This window comes from Molossus molossus, unplaced genomic scaffold, assembly GCF_014108415.1.
Source record: "Molossus molossus isolate mMolMol1 unplaced genomic scaffold, mMolMol1.p scaffold_m16_p_1, whole genome shotgun sequence".
Taxonomy (NCBI): domain Eukaryota; kingdom Metazoa; phylum Chordata; class Mammalia; order Chiroptera; family Molossidae; genus Molossus; species Molossus molossus.
The window spans coordinates 5,604,658-5,627,471 of NW_023425344.1; the positions used below are offsets into that span (position 1 = coordinate 5,604,658).

Genomic DNA, 22,814 nt, shown 5'->3' on the forward strand with positions numbered 1-22,814 from the left:
AGTAGAGGTCCTTCATAATTGTGGTAGGGAAGAGAACCCAACACTGCACACAGTTCCACCTTCTCCACCGGCACAGGTGGTGCCCGTTTCATAACCACCTGCACGTGAACCCCGAGTTCCTAGCGTGCTTCACAGGGAGGACCGGTTCTGCCTCTACACCCCAGGAGCCGTCCTCATTCCTTCGCAAGTACTGTCATTCTGACAATCCCCCAACGTTCAGCTACGTGATCTACGCGCAGAAGTGATCTCTGCACGGCACACGCCGCTTTAGGAAATACTTGGAAAAGAGCTGACACTTCGTGTTGATACAACACTGACTTGATTCCCGGTTCTCTCTCCGGAAAGCCACTGTCCAAGCTTTCAGGAGTGAGGTGACTACGTGAGGTACAGGAGGAAAAAATAAAAATCACAGCCTGTTCTCCTCTTGCATGTCGGAGGGGACGCATCTGCACACGGAGGAAGCTCCGTGACGTTCTCCTTCGGTAGTTACGCGGCCCAAAAGCTCTGCTGCCCAGAAAGTACCAACTGAAATGTGTGTGGACCACATCCTGTGACGAAATGATCCGCGGGGTGGCCACTCGTTTGTTCACACAACTCCGACCCACACGTCCTGCACTTTTCTCAAAGTGAGATTAGGCCATTACAAAAAGGTACTTCCAAAATAAACTCTTTCTAGAATATAAAACATTTTATATTTTCCAACCCATCTACTTCCATTAAAAAAGTCAGAAAATTCGCTACAACAGTTTTCATATGGTAAAAAATATTGGGAAGTGTACATATACATATATACACATAAAAATCCAAATTTTAAATTTCAACAAAAACGAACCAATTAATCAACTCAATGGTCATGTCCTGAATCGCACATGACATGTTCACCACCTGTAATGAGAAACAACTACAAAGAAGAATTGCGACCCCACCTATCAGAAGATCATCTAAGACTTAGCCATGTGGGGGTAAAAGAAATACCAAGTCTCTGATTACCCAACACAACAGAAATCTGACTCAGGTCTTTCTCACTAACATTCCCCAGCTGCATCCAGGACACCAACACAGCTCAGCACGTCCTGACTCTGATGGCAGAGGGGGGACAGGAATGTGCTCGGCGCTGCTTCCTAGGAAAATGAGCACTAGGGAATGCAGGACTGGGGCTCAGATCAATTAGAAGCAGATTGTTCTTGTCAATGAAAACCCGGGTTAGTGTTCCTATAACCTTCAGATGGTGGGACATTTCCGTTTTGTTCCTTCCTGCTCATTTGCACAGGGGAAACTTTAAGGGCCCTCAAAGGCACAAAGGAAAGGGACAGAGCGTGAGTGGGGAGTTATCTTATTGCACAGGAGGGCCTGTTCGGAGGTGGCAAAGGAGAGTAGGCTGTCACGCTGGGGGGTGGGGAGGCAGTGTCTGAGCCGTGAGTGATGGAGAGTGCAGCCTCCACCCCCGTCTGTGGGTGAGTTTCCAAAGAAAACTCAGTCACGTTGGTCACACCTGTCGTGACACTCTGACCTGGCATTACCGTCCTACCGTCCCAGGTTTTACCTATGCTTTAAGAAGCCTGTTCATTCACTTTGTTCACTGGTTACTTTGTTTGTGAGAGGGGTGAGGACAAACAAGAGACTTAATCTGAGATATTTTCCCTCTGTGACCATTTCTTTTTTATTTTGCAAAAAGGCACATTCCCTCCCCAGTTTTCATAAATCGAGATATTCAAAAAAGAACACAAAAGTTTAAAAATGTTTTCTTCTTTCCCTAACACCCACTGTGGAAGTGGCAGATTTAGGCAAATCCTTACATTCTTCCGAACAGCCCAAAAAGCACAGTTCTCTGTGCTACAAAGAACACTGACGAGGACTGTGGAGGGGCTGAGGGGTTGAAAGGAATGGCCACTTTCCTGCACCCAAATTAAAGGTAGCAGTAGAAAATATTTCCGTTATGTATCAAATCTCCAGGAAACGAGTTAATGCAAAGAAAAAGTGGATGGGCACACCAAACACGGGTTTAATTCATCAGTAGCACTTGTTAAACGAGCATGTATAAAACACTAACCTCACCCCTTGAATGGATTACGAGAGATCTGCATCTACTCAGAAAATGAGGTGCTAAACAGAAAAGTCTCAGATCCCACTGAAAATCTGACAGTTTCACTTCTGTCTAGAAAAATGCATGTACATACGTTTGTGCGTACTCTTTCAGGGGCTTCGAATCCCTTCCAAGTTCTAGTCACATATCAGGTTAAACCAGACTCCTGGTCTCAACATTCCTACAAGGGATCTGAGGAACTAACGACCCACTGCCACAATCTGGATTTCTCCTACTGGGTCAGGGATGGGAAAAAAGAAAACAAAGACAAATCCAACACTAACCAGAATGAACTAAAAGTAAGTAAAACAATTTGTTTCAAACGCCAGATTTTCACTTATTTGCCCTTAGAAGAAAGAACATCCCAATCTCTGGTTGCTTCTATCAAATGCCGCTGGCCGTGACTCATCCACTCTTCCTGGTCTTCATACAGCCGTCCACAAAACCAGCACTTAAATGTACACTGTGAATCATCAGGCAAGGAGTCCACCACCTGGTAGTTGTTTTTATGAACTTTTTTAAGTTTCATTTTCAACATCATTTGCCTTTTTATCTGATTGGCTTCCTCCATGTTTTGGTAGGTCAGCCGAACATGATGCCGCCTGATGCCTAACTGACACCTGGTCCTCTCTGATAAGACAACTTTGAGGACATTGCCTTTGTACTTGTTTATTACCTTCATCACATTGGTCACTTCTGGCGAGTCAACATCAGGATGGTTTAACACAATGACCGGCTGGTTCCGACGGGGGCACTTAATCAGCTGGTCCGGTTTAGCTGCTATCAGTCGAAGCTGTCTTGCAACCTGAAAAATTGAAGGATCCTTGAGGCAGCGGCTGGGATCAGCCTGAATTTTGCTTTTCTTCTTGGATGAATTCACTTGCTTGGTTTTATTTTTATTTATGGGGAGGCTTCTGGAGAGCACTTTCCCTTGCTTACTCAATTCACTGCTTCCTTGCTGACCATGCAGGGGGCCAGTTTTTCTGGGGATGGTGCTACAAACAGCACTCTCTTTTCTTGGTTTAGGCCGAAGAGATGTGTCGAGGTGATGGGACATGTCTGTTGGCCTACTTTCACTTGTCGGAGACTGTACGTTTGGGTCTGTCTGCTTCACTGGACAGAACGGAACAGGTTTTAATTGTGTCTCACTATAAGGGAGGTTGACGGGGGCTTCACATGTAGCCTCTATAATGTGGGCATCCTTGGAGGAATTAAGGACCCTCAACACTGCCCCTTTGGGGATCAACACTGGTGTAGCAACATGAGCCTTCCTGCTTACTTGGCTTTCGGTTTTCCCTTTGCTGCCTTCTACAAACTGTGGATACACTTGCTGGCGAGTAAGCTGTCCACGAATACCACCATCATCCTGAGGTTTTGAAAGAGTACATGTGGAATAGCCAGTGCCAGTAAATGATACATTAATTTCTCGAACACCTTCAGGGGTAGCCTTCGACGTTACCCTTGATGCCTGCCCCATAGGACGGCGGTGTGCATTATTTGCAGCCAGAGATGAGGGCTTGCCACAGGATTCAATTAACTGAGCAATCTTTCTGCGCAAGAGTTCAATTGACTTTATTTTGGACGTTGAGCTATTCCACTTAACGCCCTCAGGGACGTCTTCAGATCCAGAGCTCAGAGAAAATACCGATGAGATGACTGGGCCATCGAAAGAGTTATTAGCCCTTTCAGAATTCTTTAGTTCCAAAGGTTTATCCCCAGGCTGTTGCGATCTGAGTCTGTCTTCTCCTGCTATGTTTATGTGTAAATACTCACTCTTACCACGGCAGGAAATCGGGCCTGTGTTTGACGCTGCCTTGTACTCCTCTGCCTGGCTGTCTTGCAGCTTCCCAGTAGAGGGAACCATTCTTACAGGAATGCCGATCTCACTTCTGGATTCCAAGTCATTTTTACTCTCGGGCAAAAAGCCCCTTTCTCCAGAGAAGGAGATGGCTGGAGGCGAGGCGGCGAGAGGAAGAAACTGCTGGGGGTCGCTGTGCAAACGCCTCCCATCTTCAGTAAAAGAAAGAGCAGCTTTATATGGAAAAGGATTTGGTGCAGTGCCAAGACCACGTAAAACACCACTGTTCGCTACAGATGACGGCTTGTGACCTTTTAAGGCAACGGGAGGGAGAGCAGCTTTATGTGGGTACATATGACCTTTTGTCTGCAAATCCTCAACTCTAGCAGACTTGAGAAGGGATTCTCCACGGGTGTACACACTAGAATTTGACATGAACAAATCGTAAGACCGTACCCACTTCAAATTTTTAACTTGTTTCTGAACCGACGGAAGGTGATCAAGGCCTCTGAGCTCTCCAACGCGGCCTTCGGGCATTCGTGACTTGGCTGGTTCTGCAGGAACCATTTTTCCTTGTTCAGCTGAACTCTTTTCTTTAGTCCTATGCTCAGAATGAGCCCTGTCGCCCCCACCAGCTTCTGGGCTACTGTTCTCTTCCAGAGGAAACAGTTTCAGAACAAGCTGCTGCGTTCCATTGACGACCTTCACGTCCATCAGCTGGGCTAAACAGTTTGCGGGGACCACGAGCTCTGCCGGGGCCAACACGGTCAGCGGCATCCCGGGCTGAACGGGCTCCGTGGCCGGGGACAGCACCTCCACCTCCACGCTTCTGTTCTCCAACGCACTGCCTTCACTTGGCTCCGACAGGGGCCCTTTATTTGGAATGCACACCACGTCTTTTTGGTACTCCATGGATTCAGGTACCAGCGTGATGCTGCGCACCTTGTCTTTGCTTGTCTGGAGGGAGAACCTTGCCAGTTGATCCGGCAACTTACTTGGCAGTGTGGTGCCTGGATCGGAGGCTTTGAGAGGCTCCGCGTGTTGTTTTGACGTGCTGGGCCTTCTGGGCTCCAGCTTGGCAACAATTTTGGGTGGCCGTTTCCCGCCACACTTCTCGTGAACTCTCTTCCGGTGCTTGACGATATAGTCATTTCTAATGGCCCCGTAGTCGCAATACTCGCATCGGTACGGGAATATGCCCGTGTGTTTCACCAGGTGCCTCTGGAACTCCCCCTTCGTGTAGGATACGTGGCTGCAGTGAGAACACAGGAACTTGATCTCCTCATGCTGGAGCGTGTGCTTCCGGTACTGCAGCGGGTCCTTGGTGGAAAAGCGGCACTTGTCACAGTAGTATTTGCCTGGCTTGAAGTTTCTTACCTTGAATTTGTTGCTGCCAGGACTGGCGATGGGTTCGGCGTTACTTGCTAGGTGAGGAGCGCTGGGGTTGCTGTTCCCGAAAGGAAAGGCGGGGGGAGCCACCCCGAGGCTGCACTGGAAGCACACGTATGTGTCCTCCTCGGGGCTCTGCCCGGGCCCCTTCTTCAGATCCTGCAGAGGGAGCTGGTGAACACGCCTGCACTTGACACACGTGGCGGAGGTCGTGACGGCGGCCTCGGCCTCCGAGCCCTGATACAGAGGGATCTGGGCTTCCTGTCTGTCTGGCCGAGTGGCCCTATGCGCATTAGGTTGTCTGGGAGACATGGTCAAAGAATTATGTCCATCATTTACTTGTGAACTGAACAAGGGCTGTCCGATATCCTTCATCTTCTTGCTTTAGTTGCATTTCTACACAGAGTCCATTGGGACCCGGGAAGACTCCACATGCTAGACTCCTTTGGAGGCAGCCTTCAACACACGCTCCCTGGAAGACACGTGGCTATTTCCTGGGAGCATACTGGGCTAGCTTTTTCAGATACCACCACAGAGATGCATGGCCCCCAAATAGGACTGTTTCCAGTTCTCTGATACTCCGGGAAACACTAAAGGGGGGAAAAGAAACCACAGAGCATGATGAACACTCGAACTTCAGGGTTAGCTGAGCTATTTCCAAACTTACCCGCCATCACAACGACCTTGGAAAGTCCTGCTTATCTTAATCCCATGTTATCTTAGACACATGATAACACATAATATAACTGAGCTGGCAAATTGAGACATCAACCGAAAACATTTTCAAATCAGCCTCCAAAACTTATCACTTTAGACCAACCATAAACATGGACAAGGAGGAAAAAAATCACAGCAATCATTCCGAAGAGCCTCTCCTCAGTGACAGTTATTTTGAAATGTCACCGAAAGCATCCTGGCAATGTCACAGGTACAACTTCACATTCACCTCGCTGGCAGCTAGTACAGTACACTGTCATTTCAGCTCTTAAACATGTGAGGCATCAAGCGGCACGGCTTCAGATCGGGGTGCTGTTTCTCCTTGATAGCTGGTGAGCAGCCTGGACCCCAAGGCTCCCACGCACACACTTGGCTTGCTCCCACACATATTGTCAATACTGACAGACTCAGGCATTCATTCATTCCTCAGCATCTTCCTGAGCCTCGACTGCGTGCTGGGCACTGTTCTAGTCTAAGTGCTGCAGGGCAGTGGCCCAAGGCAAACCAGTCCCCACCTCGTGAGGGAACATGGGGAGGGAGCAGGTTATGTATTTATTTGTCAGGCAGTAATCTGGAACAGAGCACCATAAAGGCCAGCAGGGGGACAGGGAGTAACTACGGGATGACGTTTAGGGCTGGGTGTGGCGGCGAAGAGCCAGAGAAGGCCTGGCACCTGAGCAGAGACTCCAGGGCAGCCAGGGACAAGCATGTGGCTGTTTGGGAGCAGGCGCTTCAAGCAGAGAGGCAAAGGTCTGTGGCAGGGAGGGACTGAGCCAGGACGGGGAGCGAGGGAAGGATGGCAGAGAGCGGGGCATGGGAGACTGGCCAAGGCAGGATCTCAGCAGTGTCACAGGATGTGGTGTCTCCTCCACTTGGGACAGGGCCAGGGAGAGAGCAGAGCAGTGACGGACCCCATCTTACCGGAAGCAAGGCCAGTTCCAGCCCCCAGCTGCTGAGGGTGGAAGAGGCACGGGGAGACCCGGCTGGGACAGCAAGGTGGCCTGGACTGCGATGTGGAGGCAGATGTTTTCTCCAGCAGGTGCCACAATATGTGCAACACAGTGGCCACTTTCAGAGAAAATAGTTAATTATTTTTAAATATACCTGCTTAGAAAACCCAGAATGGACAATTAGGACTAAGCAAAAACTGGTCTACTTGGGGATCTGTTAAAAACCTTTCTTTTAAGACCTTAAAAAACCACTTAAGCCTTTTCAACTTCAATTTCTCACTGGCAACTGAAATTAAGAGCATTACCAACCTCCCACAGTGCAGAGCACTGGGGAACGCTTCTGAAGTCTGAGTGCTTCTGGGCGTGGGGGAACGGGGCACTGAGAGGCACGCAGGTTCTCAGAGATGGCAGCACCGTGCGCGGGTCAGCAGCCCCCCTCCAGCACCCTAACAGGCCAGGAGCCCTGCGGCCTCAAAGGCCTGTCTGAGGGAGCACGTCCCTTGCAGGGTCAAGAGAAACAATTACGGCACGTTCAGATCTAGCACAAAAGCTGCCCTGCACAGCATTTTTGGAAAACATGAGAAATACACTTGATACCAAGCTGTTTTCTTTTGCAGTGTGGTCTTTCCCTATGTTGCTTTTGCAAAAGACAGTCATTCCCAGTGATTCCCAGTGTGCGTCAAGCCCTGGTAGCTTCCAGGGACTCCGTCAGATGTGTGCTCCCCACGTGTGTATGGAACAGACGTCAACACTCATCTGGGTGACTTCTAAGTCTGACGTCGCTGATCCTGAAGTCACAGACTTTTTATCATGAGGAATTCTACTACTGTCAGCGTGTTCCCATCAGCATGTTCATCCTTTTACAACAGAGAATGCCAGGGCTGCAACCAAAACCTGAGAGAAGCACAAGGCCCATTCCTGGGCTTCATCCCTTAGGGAGTGAATCTACATACGGGGGTGGGGCATTTGTGTTAGTAAAAGCACATCAGGGAAGTTAGATGAAAGTCGGTGTTAGAAGTCACTGTTGAAACTTCCAACAATGTCTAAATCCTTTCAAAAATCTTCACCGCTGCCCATGCCCTTGATACTCTGTTATTGCCATAAATAAAACTCCTTTCCTGTCCAGCAGCTAATTTTATCGTGGTATAGTTCTCATGGTCAAGAACTGACCCTTAAATGAAACTAAAACCAGCCGCCTTGTAACCTTCTTGTAACTTTCTTTCCTTGTATCCTGACTCTGGAACTGCTGACAACTTGGTCCCTCTTGAGAGACTAGCTGTGGACACGCATCTCTCTGCTCTGATCCAGTCCTTAGTCCCCAGCTCTGTTCAAAGCTCTGCACATCACCTGGCCAGTGTGGCTCAGTGGTTGAGCATCAACCCATGCACCAAGAGGTCCCTGGTTCGACTCCCAGTCAGGGCACATGCCTGGGTTGTGGGCTTGATCCCCAACAGGGCATGCAAGAGGCAGCCAATCAACATCTCTCTCTCATCGATGTTTCTCTCTCACCCTTCCTCTCTCAAACCAATAAAAACATATTAAAAAAAAACCTGCACAGCTCTCATACCAGCCTAATAATCCTACTAGTTCCAGAGAGAGAAGCGAAGGGGGAGAAAAAGAGAAAAACAGAAGAGGGGAGAGAAAAGTAGCAGGCCTGCGGGGCACAGCTTGCTCCCCAACTCTTCCAACTCAACACCTGACATGTTAGAAATTCCCAAATCAGTCATGTAACGAGGTGCCTGTCTCGTTACATCATCCACGCCAGGATTCCATTCATACGTTTTCAGGTTCCCAGCACCATTCCCAGCCTCCAAGAGTCTTCAAAAGTCACAGAAAGCAGGTTTGCCATTTTTTCTCCAGGTCCTTTTAAAACTTGGGGGGTGTCATGCCTCCTAAAACTAAAAACCTAACATGCTAAGATACTGAACGATAAGATCACATACATTAGCAAGAAGGGGAGCATGTCCTGATGGAGTGAAATCCCTACAGAATGAACCAAGCCACCTGCAGCGCCCAGGAATGCAGGTGCCCCCGCAAAATCATCCTAGCAGTGATTTTGAATTAAAAAATCCATAGGGACCAGTGCCAACATGAAACATCAAGCCGTGATTGGCAGATACAATTTATGGGGACGGAATTGGAATAGGCCATGAATGAACGATGTCACCAGTGAGGAAGTTATCTTCTCGACGACCAAACCATTCTCAAAATGATGCAGTGTTTCTGCACTGGCATCTCTTAGTCCAGGTGAGAAAGTGTCAGCTTCTTTCAAACAAGCAGACACATTCTCTTTGGCCTTTGCAACTTGTGTGGCTAGTCAAGGGGAGGAAAGACCTCCGATGTAACACCCCAAGTCAGAGGTGACCGGACCAAGTGGCACGGGAGAAGTGGGACAGCTTTGATAAGGACAGCAGCAGGCGCACCTGAGCAACGGGCTCCTCACCCCCGTCCCCCCACCAGCCAGCCCTGTCTGGTTCACATGCAGCCATAACCGGCGGGGTCCTGCTGGCCAACGACTGCCCAGCGGGCTGATGGCCAAGGATCAGATAAAGGCAGCCAGGAAATGACCGTCACCATGCTGTCCTACAGGGTTCACCTGCCCTCCAACTCACAATGCTGTGGCTACAAAGCCCTGCACTCAACTGCCTACACTAGAAACAACCTTCTAGAGAACCTGGGAGGGTCTCAGACACAGGAAATACTCCGTGTTATTAATTTCTGACACAATAATAAGGTGGCCACTTACATTAAGGTGTCTGTTTCTGAAGAGCACAGAGCAAGCTTTTTTTCAATCCTCACCTGAGGATGTTTTGTCACAAGGATGTTTTGTCATCTACCTTCAGATGGGGTAGAACTGACGTGAGAGCGACACAGAGACTGGTTGCTTCCTGCATGACCCCACCCAGGGCTAGGAATCCAACCTGCAACCCAGGTACGTGCCCCTGACCGGAATCCAACCTGCAACTCTTTGGTCCTCAGGCCGAGGCTCCAACCGCTGAGCCAAACCGGCCAGGGCTAGAGTGAGCTGCTTGATGTAGCATCACCTGCAGCGCCAGCCAGACCCAGCCACACACAGCCACACACAGCGGCACCAACGCGCGGCCTCCACACTGTCCTGTCCTGTCCTGTCCTGGGAAAAGGCCCAAGTGCACTGCTTGCTGCTGCTGGGTTTTTCTTCTGACTTGCAGCTCACTTGTCCAGGTTTCTTAAAGATTATGGGGAAGCCGTGGTCGGTTTGGCTCGGCGGTTGGAGCGTTGGCCTGTGGTACAGAGACCTGGGTTCGGTTCCCGCCAAGGGCATGTGCCTCGGTTGCAGTTTGTCCCTGGCCCTGGTTGGGTCAGGGCTATGCAGGAGGCAGCGACTCGATGTGTCCCTTTCTCGTCGATGTTCCTCTCTCTCCCTCCCACTCTATCTGAACAAAAAATGGAAAAATGTCCTCGGGTGAGGATTAAAAAAAAAGATTATGGGGACATACGAAAGACAATGCTGACTTGGGAAGAACCACTTCAGTGACACTGGGGCTATAAAAACAATAAAGGACTATATGTGTAAGTTATTTAAAAGGAATCATTTGACTTCTCAATACTGAAAACGTCCAGTGTTCAACCAAATCAGAAGAGATATTAGTACAACAGTGTTTGAAGCTACAGGTTCTGGGATTACAAGGCTTTAATTCCCAGCCCTGCCGCCTTCCAGGTGGCCTGGGACAAACTGTCTCTCACTGTTTGGCAGAGAAGGAATCACAGTACCTATACCTCACAAGACTGCCAGGAGGATTCAATGTGATAATGTGACTAAAAGTACTTAGACCTAAGTTACTCTCACATCATAAAGTGTTCAAAATAGTTATTTTCCATTTTTTTTTTAAGAAAAAATAGAAGAAATGATGCCAATCACAGAAAATAGTCAAAGGGGCTAAATAATGGGCCTCTTGGCTGCCTGGCCATGCTCTCTCCATAATATATACGTAGTCTCATTTTATCACTTTAATTACATTTGCTCGACTGTACAGCCTAAGACAATTCACCTCTTGGGCAAAACCATCCGGCCAGCCTGATGCTTAGAATTCTGATGCCAGGCGCTTAGAATTCCTACGGAGAAGGTGCCCTCACTGCAGCTTAGGTTTATAGAGAAGCCAGTTACTACACTGCCTCCCCGCCCAGGGGACTGTGCAGTGTCCCTGCAGCGAGCGAGCGGGTTTCCGTGCTAGAGGTCCACGTGCAAAGGAAGACGAGCAGCTGGCCCACCACGGCACGTGCCCACTAAAACCAGCATCAGTTGGCTGACTGCATCCTTTCGGGACGGAGAGCACATTCAGGCAGCTCTTTCCAGAAACCCTTTCACTGTGGCTCCTGCCTCCCCCGTCCCGGAGGCAGGGCTGTGTGCCCATGAGGAGCAAAGGGGATGGAGTTCAAGGCTTGCAATCCAACCTCGGAATCTACACCTTTGCTGGGTCCTTAGGCAAGTGATTTCTCTCTATTCATTGTCAGGCAAGGAGTCAGGCTTTGATGTCCTCAGACGCAAAGGATAATGAAGAGAAACAAACTGGATGATGCAGGCCAAGCACTCAGCCTGGTGGCAGAGGCGTTAACAATCGCACCTGTCCCTCTTGTGTCTTTAGCTTTCGCAAAGGCTAGTCTGTTTTTAAAACATTCTACCCCCAAGTGCTCAGAAGCATATAGAGAGGTACGTAATACCTGATTGGGGGGGGGCGGGGGTGATTCTAACATTTAGTATAAAACCTTACTATTTCCCCAGTAGGATGGTATTCAGGAAGAAACTTGCCTCACTCAGCAAAAAACTTTTTCAGACCATTACTAAGAATCGGAACTGAACTGAATGGTAAATGGATCTAAAGAAGGAAAAACATTGTTATCAGACTCTGTCTGCCAAACTGCCTGTACTTAGAAGTAACTGAGCTGCAAATGGGTGGCCACCCTGACAACAAAAAATATTCCGAACGCTGCTGACAGATGTACACCCTCGGGATCCTAGCTTTCCTTCTGAAACCAGGGGTTCACCTGGGGCACAGAACGGGGCAAGAGGCTGGAGGCTGGACAAGAGAGCCCTGTTCGGATGCCTTGCTGGCCAGGTGAGAAGGTGACGGTGGAAACAGCGATGACCCTGGAGCAGGAACAAGGTTCAAAGCCTAGGTTTCTGACTCAACAGCTGTGTGAGGCCAGACTTGCTAACCTCTCTGAGCCCGAGTTTTCTCATTTGTAAAATGGGAATAAATAATGGCTAATGTATACACGGCTAATGTAAGGAAAAAGTATATGTGCAAATGGTGGGTCACCTTACATGTGGCAACCAGTACATGTTTTGTCAAGAAATACGTCGACATATTTTTCTAAGACTCCTTGGGACATAGAAGAGTCCAGTAATCTCTCGAGAAGAAGAAAACGCTTAGCTAACCGAGGGGCCTGATGAGATAAAGACTGTGGTGGCATTCTACAGCTGAAGTGAGGGCCCCCCACCCCCGCCTACAAAGGAGTCACTTTGGGTTGGACTTGACGCTGCTGAACATATCAACTGAGACTACTCCAAAAAGTTATTTTATGGTTTAAACAGAAAAACAGTTTAAGAGGAAACCCTTCAAAAGAAAGAATATGACTAATGCTGGCGTTCTTCAAGTCTAAAACTTAGAGTTTTTATGTGGAAAAATAAACGTTAAGAAGCAAGTATGCTCTTGTTGGCATTAAAAAAGACCAAGTAAAAAACAAGGTAGCATTCACAAGCAATATTACAAAATTCTGTTATTAAACACAGCTAGTGACTTCAGATCTCTAAAGGTGACAACCTTTTTGTATTAACTTCTTGTTTTGGCCTTTGGGAAAAATCAAAATTTCATTAAAAAATGGATTAAGAGTTGAATAAAAAGTAGACTCAAACACAGCAGAAATGCCTCCCAGAAAACTAGTGATTCTCAACCTTGCCTGCATTAGGGTTCCTGCCTTTCATAACAGATCCAGGATGTCACCCTTATTTTTTTAAAGAGATCCCTGGGATGGCTGGGTGCCCTACTGCATGCCAAATTACCTGGGAGGCTGCAAAACTAATGCTGCCTGGGCCCCCTGAGTGGTTCTGAAGTGCAAGGTTGAGAACGAGCACCTGGCATGCCAGGTGCACAGAAGCATGCAGGAGCGGCAAGAATAGCAACATCCTGTGCAGTCTTTTAGATGCCTAAGCCACCTGTGGGTGCCCAGAGGTGGGACTGGGCCACGGCCTTGGACTGTAATGAGGTCATCAGGCAAGTGGACTCTGGGTCCTACACTTGCTTAGCCATGTGACCTTGGAAATATCATCACTGGCGCTCTGTGAAGTGCGTAATGACAGTAACCACTTTGTAGGCTCTTGGAAACGTCAACGTTCCCAGCACAACAGCTGGCATGGTGAGCACAATGAGCACGTGCGGGACTGTTTCACTCCCACACCTGCCAGGGGCTGCTGTCTTTAAGGAGTGCAACAGGAGGTGGAGAGAAGTAAATGCTGCCCCCGGGGTCTCATCAGGATGCTCAGTGGCTGGCTGTTTGTCAACCTTACAGCACCCTGGCCCAAGTTGGGCAGGAGGGTACCTGCAGAATCAGATTCATACATCACCTCAATACTCCTCAAAGTACACCTTCAATTACCTGTTTCCTGTAAGATAACAGGTCTGGAGAAGCTGTGTGGCTTTTCTAAGGTCAAGGCGTTGGTCAGCTGGTGTCTAATCGCAGTCCTTTGTTTGCTGCTGCCCTTGGTGTGAGGCTGTGAACTGAAGTCACAGAATCTGCTGTGCTGGGCACAGTTCTTCCTTCGGGCCTGGAGCCACCAAGCTGCAGATGTGTCAAAAGCACGGCGAGTCGCAGGGGCTCTTCCTTGTCTTCTCAGGCACCCAGGCCCATCCAGTCTACTTCAGGCCCTGGCACAGGCTTCTGCACTCAGAGCCCCGGGGCAGCAGGCACGGCGTGAACAGCCCTGCAATGGAAGCCAGACACTTGGGTTGAAGTCCCAGGCCTGTGTAGCCTTGGTTTCTCCGGGTACTTTTCTTCCAGACAAAAGGGGATGAGCCACCAAAGTACTTCTCAAGCAGGAGTGTCAGGCAAAGTCACACAAGGAGCTTAAAATAGAAAAAAGGCCTCCAGCACTCCGATGACCTACTGAGTCAGACTGCCCTTCTTCCCAGGTGATTCTGATGCCTCCCCACCCCTCGATAAGAATGTCTAGATTAGATGATCTCTAGCCATCTTCAGCTCCAAGGATGGATCCTGGAAACTGCACTCAGCTGAGTTTGAATACGTGAACAAAGAAAATGCTATCTATGCCAGGCAGCTAGAGAAAACTGAGCCTGGAAAAACCTCACTGGCAAACACAGTCAATAGCACAGGGCATGGCCACAGAAAGTACTTATTACATACTGGTTGAATGAATGAATGAATGAATGAATGAGGGAATCAGTGACAAAAGGAAATGTCAGCCTTTATGGCAACAATAATAAAAAACATTCTTTGTTCTTCCTCTTGCACAAAAACAGACCCAGGTCACCTTACTTAAAAGCAAATAGACATGTTTTAATTTTTTTAATTGCTATCACTGAACTTTTAAAAATCTACATTAGTTTGGCATAACACATCAGGGAGGAGGCCCAATAAATAAAATAATGTCCTCTTCCTTTGTTTTCAAAAGGCACTAGCAGCGAATGTCATCAGCACAAAACTGGATACATACAAAAGTTAACTTTTCAAGGCTATGTTTAGAACCCACTTTAAAAGTAACTTTTTAAAAATGCATCCCAGAAAACATCGATATCGTGCAGTTTAAAAAGTTGAACATTCTACTTGCATTCTAGTACTTAAAGAGACAACACGATGCGGGTTTCTAAATAACCATTTGCTGGGCTTCGAGAGCCCTTGGCCAGTATCGCCGGGTTTGTGTGCACACATCACCTCCCGGCTGGACTCTGCGTGTGTGACTCAGACAGATAAACACTCCCAGTCTCTCTGCTGTTCTGTGGGAAAGTCCTTCCACCTCCTGGAAAACAAGTTGTCTTATTCTAGGTGACACTAATTCTAACGTAGGGGACAACGTTAAAGGGTTCTAACACAACATTACAGTTTAGCCATGTAGGCTTTTGTTTTTAAACAAGACAAAGTGCTCAGCGTCTCGGATTTTATTTGATAATGGTAAGTTGATGCACTCTTTTTAAAGTTGCGGGTATTTTAATGGGATCCGTTAAATACGCATCACACGTGCAAAACTGAAGTGTTTTTCATTCTCTCCCTTGGCTTTCCCCTTCCGGTCAAGGCCTGTTCATCCTTTTGCATCGTGTCGTTTCCCTGGCCTGCACTGCCCCCAAACCCTAAGGGAACAAGATAAACCGGCGGCTGGAATGAGGGAGGTCCCACAAGGAGTGACATCAGCATCTGGAACAAGCCAGACCTTCCCCGTCCATCCTCCCCTCTCCCCGCGCCAGCCAAGAGGCGCAGGTCCTCGGAGGAGAAGCCCGTTCCTGGGCACGCCCCGAAACACCCAAGGAAAGACAATGCCAGTCTGGTTTTCAAGTTTATTGTTGGCACACTCACACCGAAGGCACACACTCCTCGAGGCCGTCCACGTCCAAGAGCGCGGGTGCTGGCGGGGCAGCGGTGCGATGGGTCACACCGTGCTCTCCGGGGGCGGCCGGGCCCCTCGAGGGATCGCGGGGGTGGCTTCTAACTACTGAAAATCAAAACACGTCAGCGCTTACCTCACAGGCCCGAAGGAGGCTTTAAAAATGGCCTCCTGACGACACTTCCTGCTCGGCCGACCGGTAGAGACGGTCCCAGGAGATGCATCATTTAAAACACAGGGGGCGGCACCGGAGGCCGGCTCGCGGCTCCACACCAGCGCCCGCAGCCTGGACGCCGCGCCACCCGCGGCCACCCAGGGTCGCACCCGGCGCCTGCGGGTCTCGGCGGCACAAAGGCGGGCGGGCGGGGGGCGCCGCACCCGCACCCCGCCGCCACCCGGGCCCCTGGGTCTGCCCGAGCTCTCCCCGCACCGTCCATGCCCGCCCCACCCCCACCCCTCCGCCCGGCCACTCGCCCCCTCCCCTGGCACCAAGCCTGCACCAGCCCGCCCGGGGCCACCTGGCCAGGAAGCTGCAGACGGGGGTGGGCAGCTGGGTACACACACAGGACCGGCCCGCACCGCTCGGCCCGCCCCCACTCGGCGCGGCCCCCCGCGACCCTCCTCCGCACCCAGACCCCGCCGACCCCGCGCATTCGAACCCGGAGCCCTGGACTCCCGCTCAGCCACTCACCAGCTGGTCCCTGCCCCGAGAGGGGCATCTACAGCCCCATCAGAGGCTGCTGCAGCCGCCGCCGCCGCTGCGCCCCACACCCGCTGTAGGTCCGCTGTAGGTCCCTACTCGGGGGCGGAGCCGCGGCAGGCAGCGCGTGCGCAGTGCGCGGAGGCGCCGCCGAGCGGGTTCCCCAGCCCCTAAGGCTGCGCGAGTCCCTGCCTGGTTTCAGCTGCGCAAAGGCGAAGACTCAAGCCAGCCCTGTCCCGGCTGCGAGCTCCCCAACGCCTCCGCATCTGCTGCGTGCAGGGACCGAGCTCAGCCTGGATGTCACAGGATCCGGGAGCCTCGCCGCGAACGAATGCAGAGCTGATTCTGCTTCCAGTGTTGGTCCAGCGGCCGGTTCGTGGGCACCCTCTCTGTGCTGTGCTGGGTCCAAGAGGAGGGCGCATTTGTCCCCTGCCCTCCTGGAACTTAAAGTCCAGCAGCCGGGGACTGAAGGTGAGAGAAAAGGAGTCGGATATTCATTTCCCCAATTCTTCCTCTCTCTAGAGCAACAGTGAATGAGATGGGCTAAAAGTCGCAGGTTCGAATCCCGACTCCTTTACATCCTAGCTCCGGAGCCTTGGGCAAGGAAGTCCCGTGGCCTGAGTCTCAGACCGAAAGCCTCGTCAGTTATGTAGGTGATTGTGCAGGTCAGACAAGACAAAGATTGTGGGAGATTCTGGAGATGGTGTGAGCGCGTTCTTCCTGCTTCTTGGACTCCAGCACCATTTCTGGGAACCTCCCCCCACCCCCACCCTCACCCCACCCTGCCACACGCTCACTTATGTCCTTACCGAAAGAAGATGCATTTGGAATAAACCCCTCGTATAGGAAAAAAATGGGCCCATTTTGCTAGAGTCCCCACAACCAGTGATGCAAATGCCTCTCCCTACAAAATAAAATTGCTCCCTAGTAAGGGTAGATTGTGTCACTGGGAAGCACAGTTTCTCCAGGAATATCAGCTGAATGTTTATTTCAAAGCTCCGGAAGGAGCAAGGCTGGCTTCCCACACCTTCCTGTTGGAGGCCAGAGGTCAAGGTGCATGGACATCCAGAAGCAGGGAGGAGGTGTAGGGCTGAGTTCTTCAACATGGAAGAATGGAATTCAGGGCACAGTGTCAGCCACAGGATCAGCAGCAGGATAAAAATGTCCCAGACTCAAATAGCAAGAGCTGGGCAGAGAGAAGGCCAGCCGGAGATCGATGGCCAGCAGCAGTTTCTTCCCCCCACTCTTTGCTGCAATATCACCTCATTGCTGCTAAGGGAGCCCCCTGGTCCTCTGTCTCCAGGGCTTAGAGCAGCTAGTGGATGTCTTCTCAGAAACATACATTTGTGTACAGAGTTCACATCAGAGAGAATAGGACAGAGTTCAGAGTCTCCCTCAAGAGTGAGGTGGGCCTAGGAAGGGCACTGAGAATCTAAACTGGCTGCTGCCTGGCTATTTCTAGTGGCAAAAGGAGCCAAAAAAGGAAAAACTGTTAATAATTCTAAGTATTGGAGAATCCCAAGTCTGAGATTTTTTCCTCTAAAATTTAGCCTAAATTGTTGCCTTTCTTTGTCATTTCCACCCATGCTCTTCTCACAGACAGCTCTACTCCCTCTTGAGTCAGACAGAATTCATGGAAGACCCTCTGGCTTTCCTGACTATTTCTCTGCAGTTAGAAGTGGTTCTAAATCCCAGCTGAGCGTGAAGCTGGGAGCCTGCTCCCTGACCTGTCTGAACCTCATTTCTCATGTACAGGTCAGTGAATAATAGGACTGATCTCACAAACGAGTCCTGAACATTAACCAAGAGAAAGCGGACAGGGCTCAGCACAGTCCCTGGCAGATAAGTAGTGCCCAATAGCTGTTTTTTCCTATGCCTCAGGAGCCCAAATTCAGTGACATAAAATACTTCGTGAAGGGTCAGGAAATGGGGTGCTGACAGCCTGTGAGAGATACAAGCAGGGATAGAAACCACTCCTGTGGAGACCCTTAAAGTTGAAGAATTGTTCCCTAAAAGGATGCAGGGGAAGAATTATTTCTGGACATCCAGCCAGTGCACCTTTCCTGCACTTAGGAGAGCCCTTCATGTCTTCTTTCCCATCTTCCAGCTTAGTTTGTCTAAACTTGTTTTTAGTGTTCCATGGATCACCTCTGTTACAAGTTGAATTATATCCCCCTCAAAAGACATGTTAGAGCCCCAAATCGCCAGTGAATGCAGATGCAAACCCGCACCTGTGAATGTGCACTTATTTGGAAATAGGGTCTTTGCAGACACAGTTTAGATGAGGTCATTAGGTGGGCCCTAATCCCATGATTGATGTCCTTAAAGAAGAATCAGATTCAGAGAAGAGAGTGCCATGTGAAGACAGATGCAGGGAGAAAGGGGCTACTGAAGACAGAGGTAAAAACTGAAGTGATGCCGCCACAAGCCAGAATGCCTGGGGCCATCGGAGCCTGGAAAAGGCAAAAAAGGATACTCCCCTATAGGTTTTGGAGAGAGCAAGAACCTGCTGCACTTTGATTTCAGACTTCTAGCCTCTAGAACTGTAAGATAATGTATTTGTTACAGCAACCCTAAGAAACTGATACAAGCTCCCAGATATGATGGCCTAACATAAGGAAAAAAGAGGAATGGCACATGAACAAAACAAGTCATTTGAGGGTAAGGGCTGGGAGCTGATGTTCACTTACTCATTCAACAAACATTTGAGTGCCTGTTTCTTGCAGACATAGTTAGGTGCTGAGGATAGGATGAGGAACAAGATAAGGCTCTGCCCTCTGGGAGCATTCCTCTGGGAGCATTCATTTTGTTGGGGGTTGTAGAGCTTGAGCAATTAGTGGAATGTATAATTAGGGAGTGCTGGAGACCAGGGAGAAAATAAAACCAGATAGTGTGACGTAGAAGGGAGTGCAAAGCAAGAGAAAGGGTGAACTGAAAGGCTCAGTGAAGGGGACTTAGATGAGCTCTAAGTTGTGAGTAGGAGCCAGTACAGGAAGATGGAAGAGCTTTACATACAGGGAATAGCATGTGCAAAGGCCCTGAGATGAGCACAAGTTGGGCATGTTAGAGGAAGAAAAGGAAGGGCAGTGCAAATTTGGATCATCCTGGCCACTTACACACTGTATGATCTTGGGGAGTCCTTGACTCCAATTCCGCCAGTGAAGACTGTAGCTCAGAGGGAGTACTTGACCCCAAGGTGCCTTGGAAAAGGGCCAGGTCTCTAACAGCCAGGTCAGTTAGAATTTTGGGCTAACATTGGGGGAAGGGAGGCAAAGACATGTAAATCTCAGGCACTTCAAGACAATGCATAAACGGGACACCCTAGGAGGTGACTTTTTTGTTATTGTTTAAAACATTTCAGAAATATCTAGTAATTTCTTTTACCTTAATTTGCTCATCTGTGAAAAAGGGATAAATAAATGCCTCATTGCCCAGGGTCCCCGAGCTCATAGAAAAAGGCCCTGATACTCAAATGTAGTTCTTTCAGTCCTCGGACGCAGGGAGTGGAGGCTGCAGAATCAAATCTTGATCTCATTACTCATCTGTTCCAGCTGTGTGACCTTGGGCAAGTTACTGCCAGTCTCTGAGAGCTTTTCTCAACAGTAAAAGGAAGTGGAACAATTTTCCCATGGGAGTTGTTGGGGAAAAGGAGGGCGCCTGAGGCTAGGCTCAGGTTCCAGCCGCCTTGCCTTCTTTCCTCCCCGGCGTTGCTCACGCCCTGCTCCATCCCTGCGCAGGGTGGGATGCAGCCTCAGCAGCGCACTGGGCGTGCGCAGCTGGTAGAATCCCCGGAGGTCCGCCAGGACGCTGGCCCCGCCCGCAAGCGTAGCGTGCTGCAGTACCGCCAATGGCCTGTGGCGTCGCTGCGCAGCTGGCCGTGCTGGCTCCTTCGTAGAACTCTACCCGGTGTCAGCTCGCTCTGCCAGCTGCCAGCCAGCGCTCACCTGGCTCTCGGGGCTGCCGCCTGGGCTCCCTAGCCCATGGCCCGCTGTCCTCGCTCCCGTGAGAATTTCGATGGGCTTCTTCGCTTTTGTGTCGCTTATGCTGCAGACCGGAGCGGAAGCGGTGGGGGCTGGACTTACAGCGCTGGCGAGAAAACCGGGGACTCCGTGCAGCGCTGGGCGCCGGCCTTAGGCCTTCCCTTGTGCAACCCTGACCACTGTTTGCAACGCTTACGTTTAATCAAGTGCAATGGTCGTCCTGGAGGATCACACAATGCCAGGCACAGAACCCGGCTTCCAACCTTGTCTGAGCCGTCAGCGTCCCTTGTCTAGACCAGGGCTAGTCCATGCATGGTGGGGACAGGGATTGGCCCCCGCATCGGTTCCCCAGGGAGGGAACGGGTACAGAAAGGAAGATGACCGTTTAGAAACGTTCAAAGCAATTGGGCATGGCTGCGGGATCAGCAGAACAAGTAAAAGAAGATGGGTGTTGTGTACTGACGTTCAGGGTAGTCACTGCCAGCTCAGGCCGCATCCTGGTCCCAAAGTAGTAGACGCGGGTAGGTTCAAAAGGGATGGCAATGGGGGAAGACCTGGTCCTTCAACGGAGAGCTTCTCCTGCCCTACACTGCCTTCCAGGATATCTCTTACCGCCTCATCCTAGCCCGTGCTCTCTGCCACACTGGGCCGCCCCCTCTGCCCAGCTGGCCACTAGGCTTCCCTGTCTGAAGACCCCTGATAGATGGCCCACCAGCACCTACCATCAGTTTAAGATTACAGTGGTAGCAGAGTTTTCTAGATGCTTCCCCAAATCTGTTTCTCCTTTTTTTCTTGGTAGTAACCCTCCTCCAATTTCTTGCTGCTCAGGAAAAAAACTCAACTTTCAAGTCTTGCTTGTAGCTAGGTGTGATTATCAATGGGAAGTGAGTGGAACTAGAGTATATCCAGAAGTGTCCTTAAAGGAAAGGACATGCAACTCTGCCACTTTCCTCATTCTGCCTGCTTGAATAAAGGGATGAAGAGGCAATGGCTGGAGCTTGAGCAGCCACATGGACCATGAAGTGAATACAACTTGCTGAAGATGGTGGAGCAGTAAGGTTTATCAGGGAGCTTGAGTCCCTGATAATCACCGAGCAACCATAACTGACATCCACTGCTTGCCCCCTGACTTAATTTACTTAAGAGATAAACAGACTTGTATTTGGGATTTTCTGTCACTTAGCGCAAAACCCAATACAAACTGATCCAGTGTTGTTAGGGAAAGTAAAGGGTGGGAATAGGCAAAGCATGAGCTAACATGGTATGAAAAATTAACAGTTTATGTTGAATGATTTACAAACTCATATAATTCAGCAGAAGCAACATCTGAAAAGTCTGCAGAAGAAATAGAAGTATTCTTGCCCTGGCCAGTTTGGCTCAGCGGTAGAGCATCAGCCTGCGGTCCAGAGAGACCTGGGTTCGGTTCCTGCTAAGGGCATGTACCTCGGTTGCAGTTTGTCCCCGGCCCTGGTTGGGTCGTGCGGATGGCAACCACTCGATGTGTCCCTTTCACGTCGATGTTTCTCTCTCTCTCTCCCTCCCACTCTGTCTGAACAAAAAATGGAGAAATGTCCTTGGGTAAGGATAAAAAAAAAAAGAAATAGAAGTATTCTTTCTCTTCCCACCCTGTCCCCTGTCCCTGGCAAACATCCCCAGATGTAAAGCCAGGGCTGTTGCATCTCCTCTTCTACAAATGGAAAGCTCTTGCCGTTTTTATCAGAATCTCGGAGAGGGTCATGGATCTTCTTGCTCCCTTTAAAATAAACACAGTTTGTGATGCTCAGATGAGCACATTCAGAATCAGGCACTCAGCTGAGCAACATCCCCAGCAGGATGGTGGTCAGTGTAGAGTTCTGAGCCACTTCTTCATAACTGTGTATTATTTCATGAATACGCACATGCGTAACAGACAAAATGAGAAGGCAAAAAGAATGTTGATGTTGAAGTGCCAGAAAATGGGAGTTAAATTTTATAATTTTCCAGCCTCACAATGAGCTTTCCTAGTGATCTGCAGGATATATATGATGCAGATTTATAAATATTATATCAAACTTTTTATTGTTACTTCCTCAACAATACAGTATAACTATTTATACAGCATGTACCCTGTATTAGGTAGTATAAGTAATCTAGAGATGATTTAAAGTATACAGGAGGATGTGCAAAGATGATATGTAAACAATATACCATTGTCTATAAGGGACTTGAGCAAACACGGATTTTGGTGTTTGCCCAGGTCCTGGAAACAATCCCCAGCAGATACCAAGGGATGACTGTATCTTAAACTTTTCCAACCTCTCTATTCAGTGGGATGTTCTAAAAGTTCCCTTCCCCTTTTCCGACTCCCACATCTCCTTCCTGACATGCTTGGCCCTCCAGTTCTCACTTGTGCTGGCGTCCACCTGCCCCCACAGGACTTTCTTCTCCCCTCTTGTCTACGTTAAAACCCGGAGACTGGAATCCCTTAGGTTTCTGCTTGTTGCTTGCTTGTTTTTGTTGTTGTGATTTTGCCAGAGACTATCTCAAATAACTTACTGGGAAAGAGTGTCAGAGGTAAGTTGTTGGAAGCCTTGAATGTGTAAAAATATCTTTTCCATCCCTTATGTG

At 49.5% G+C, this 22,814-nt stretch overlaps 1 protein-coding gene across 4 annotated transcripts in view; it reads right to left on the bottom strand.

The window, feature by feature from the left end:
- Positions 1-16,306, bottom strand: part of ZNF518B (zinc finger protein 518B) — a 37,618-nt gene extending 21,312 nt beyond the window's left edge. Inside the window, exons 1-3 of one of the 4 annotated variants that reach the window (XM_036275969.1) lie at positions 16,219-16,306; positions 13,571-13,895; positions 867-5,860 (exon numbers count right to left, since the gene is read on the bottom strand). In XM_036275969.1, the coding sequence (XP_036131862.1) occupies positions 2,421-5,645 (3,225 nt within the window). In that variant the 5' untranslated portion in view covers positions 5,646-5,860; positions 13,571-13,895; positions 16,219-16,306 and the 3' untranslated portion in view covers positions 867-2,420. Of the gene's footprint in view, positions 1-866; positions 5,861-13,570; positions 14,572-16,218 lie in introns of those variants that run through there. The other 3 variants (XM_036275986.1, XM_036275977.1, XR_004961181.1) reach the window with 3 other exon arrangements.
- Positions 16,307-22,814: the final 6,508 nt, after the last annotated feature.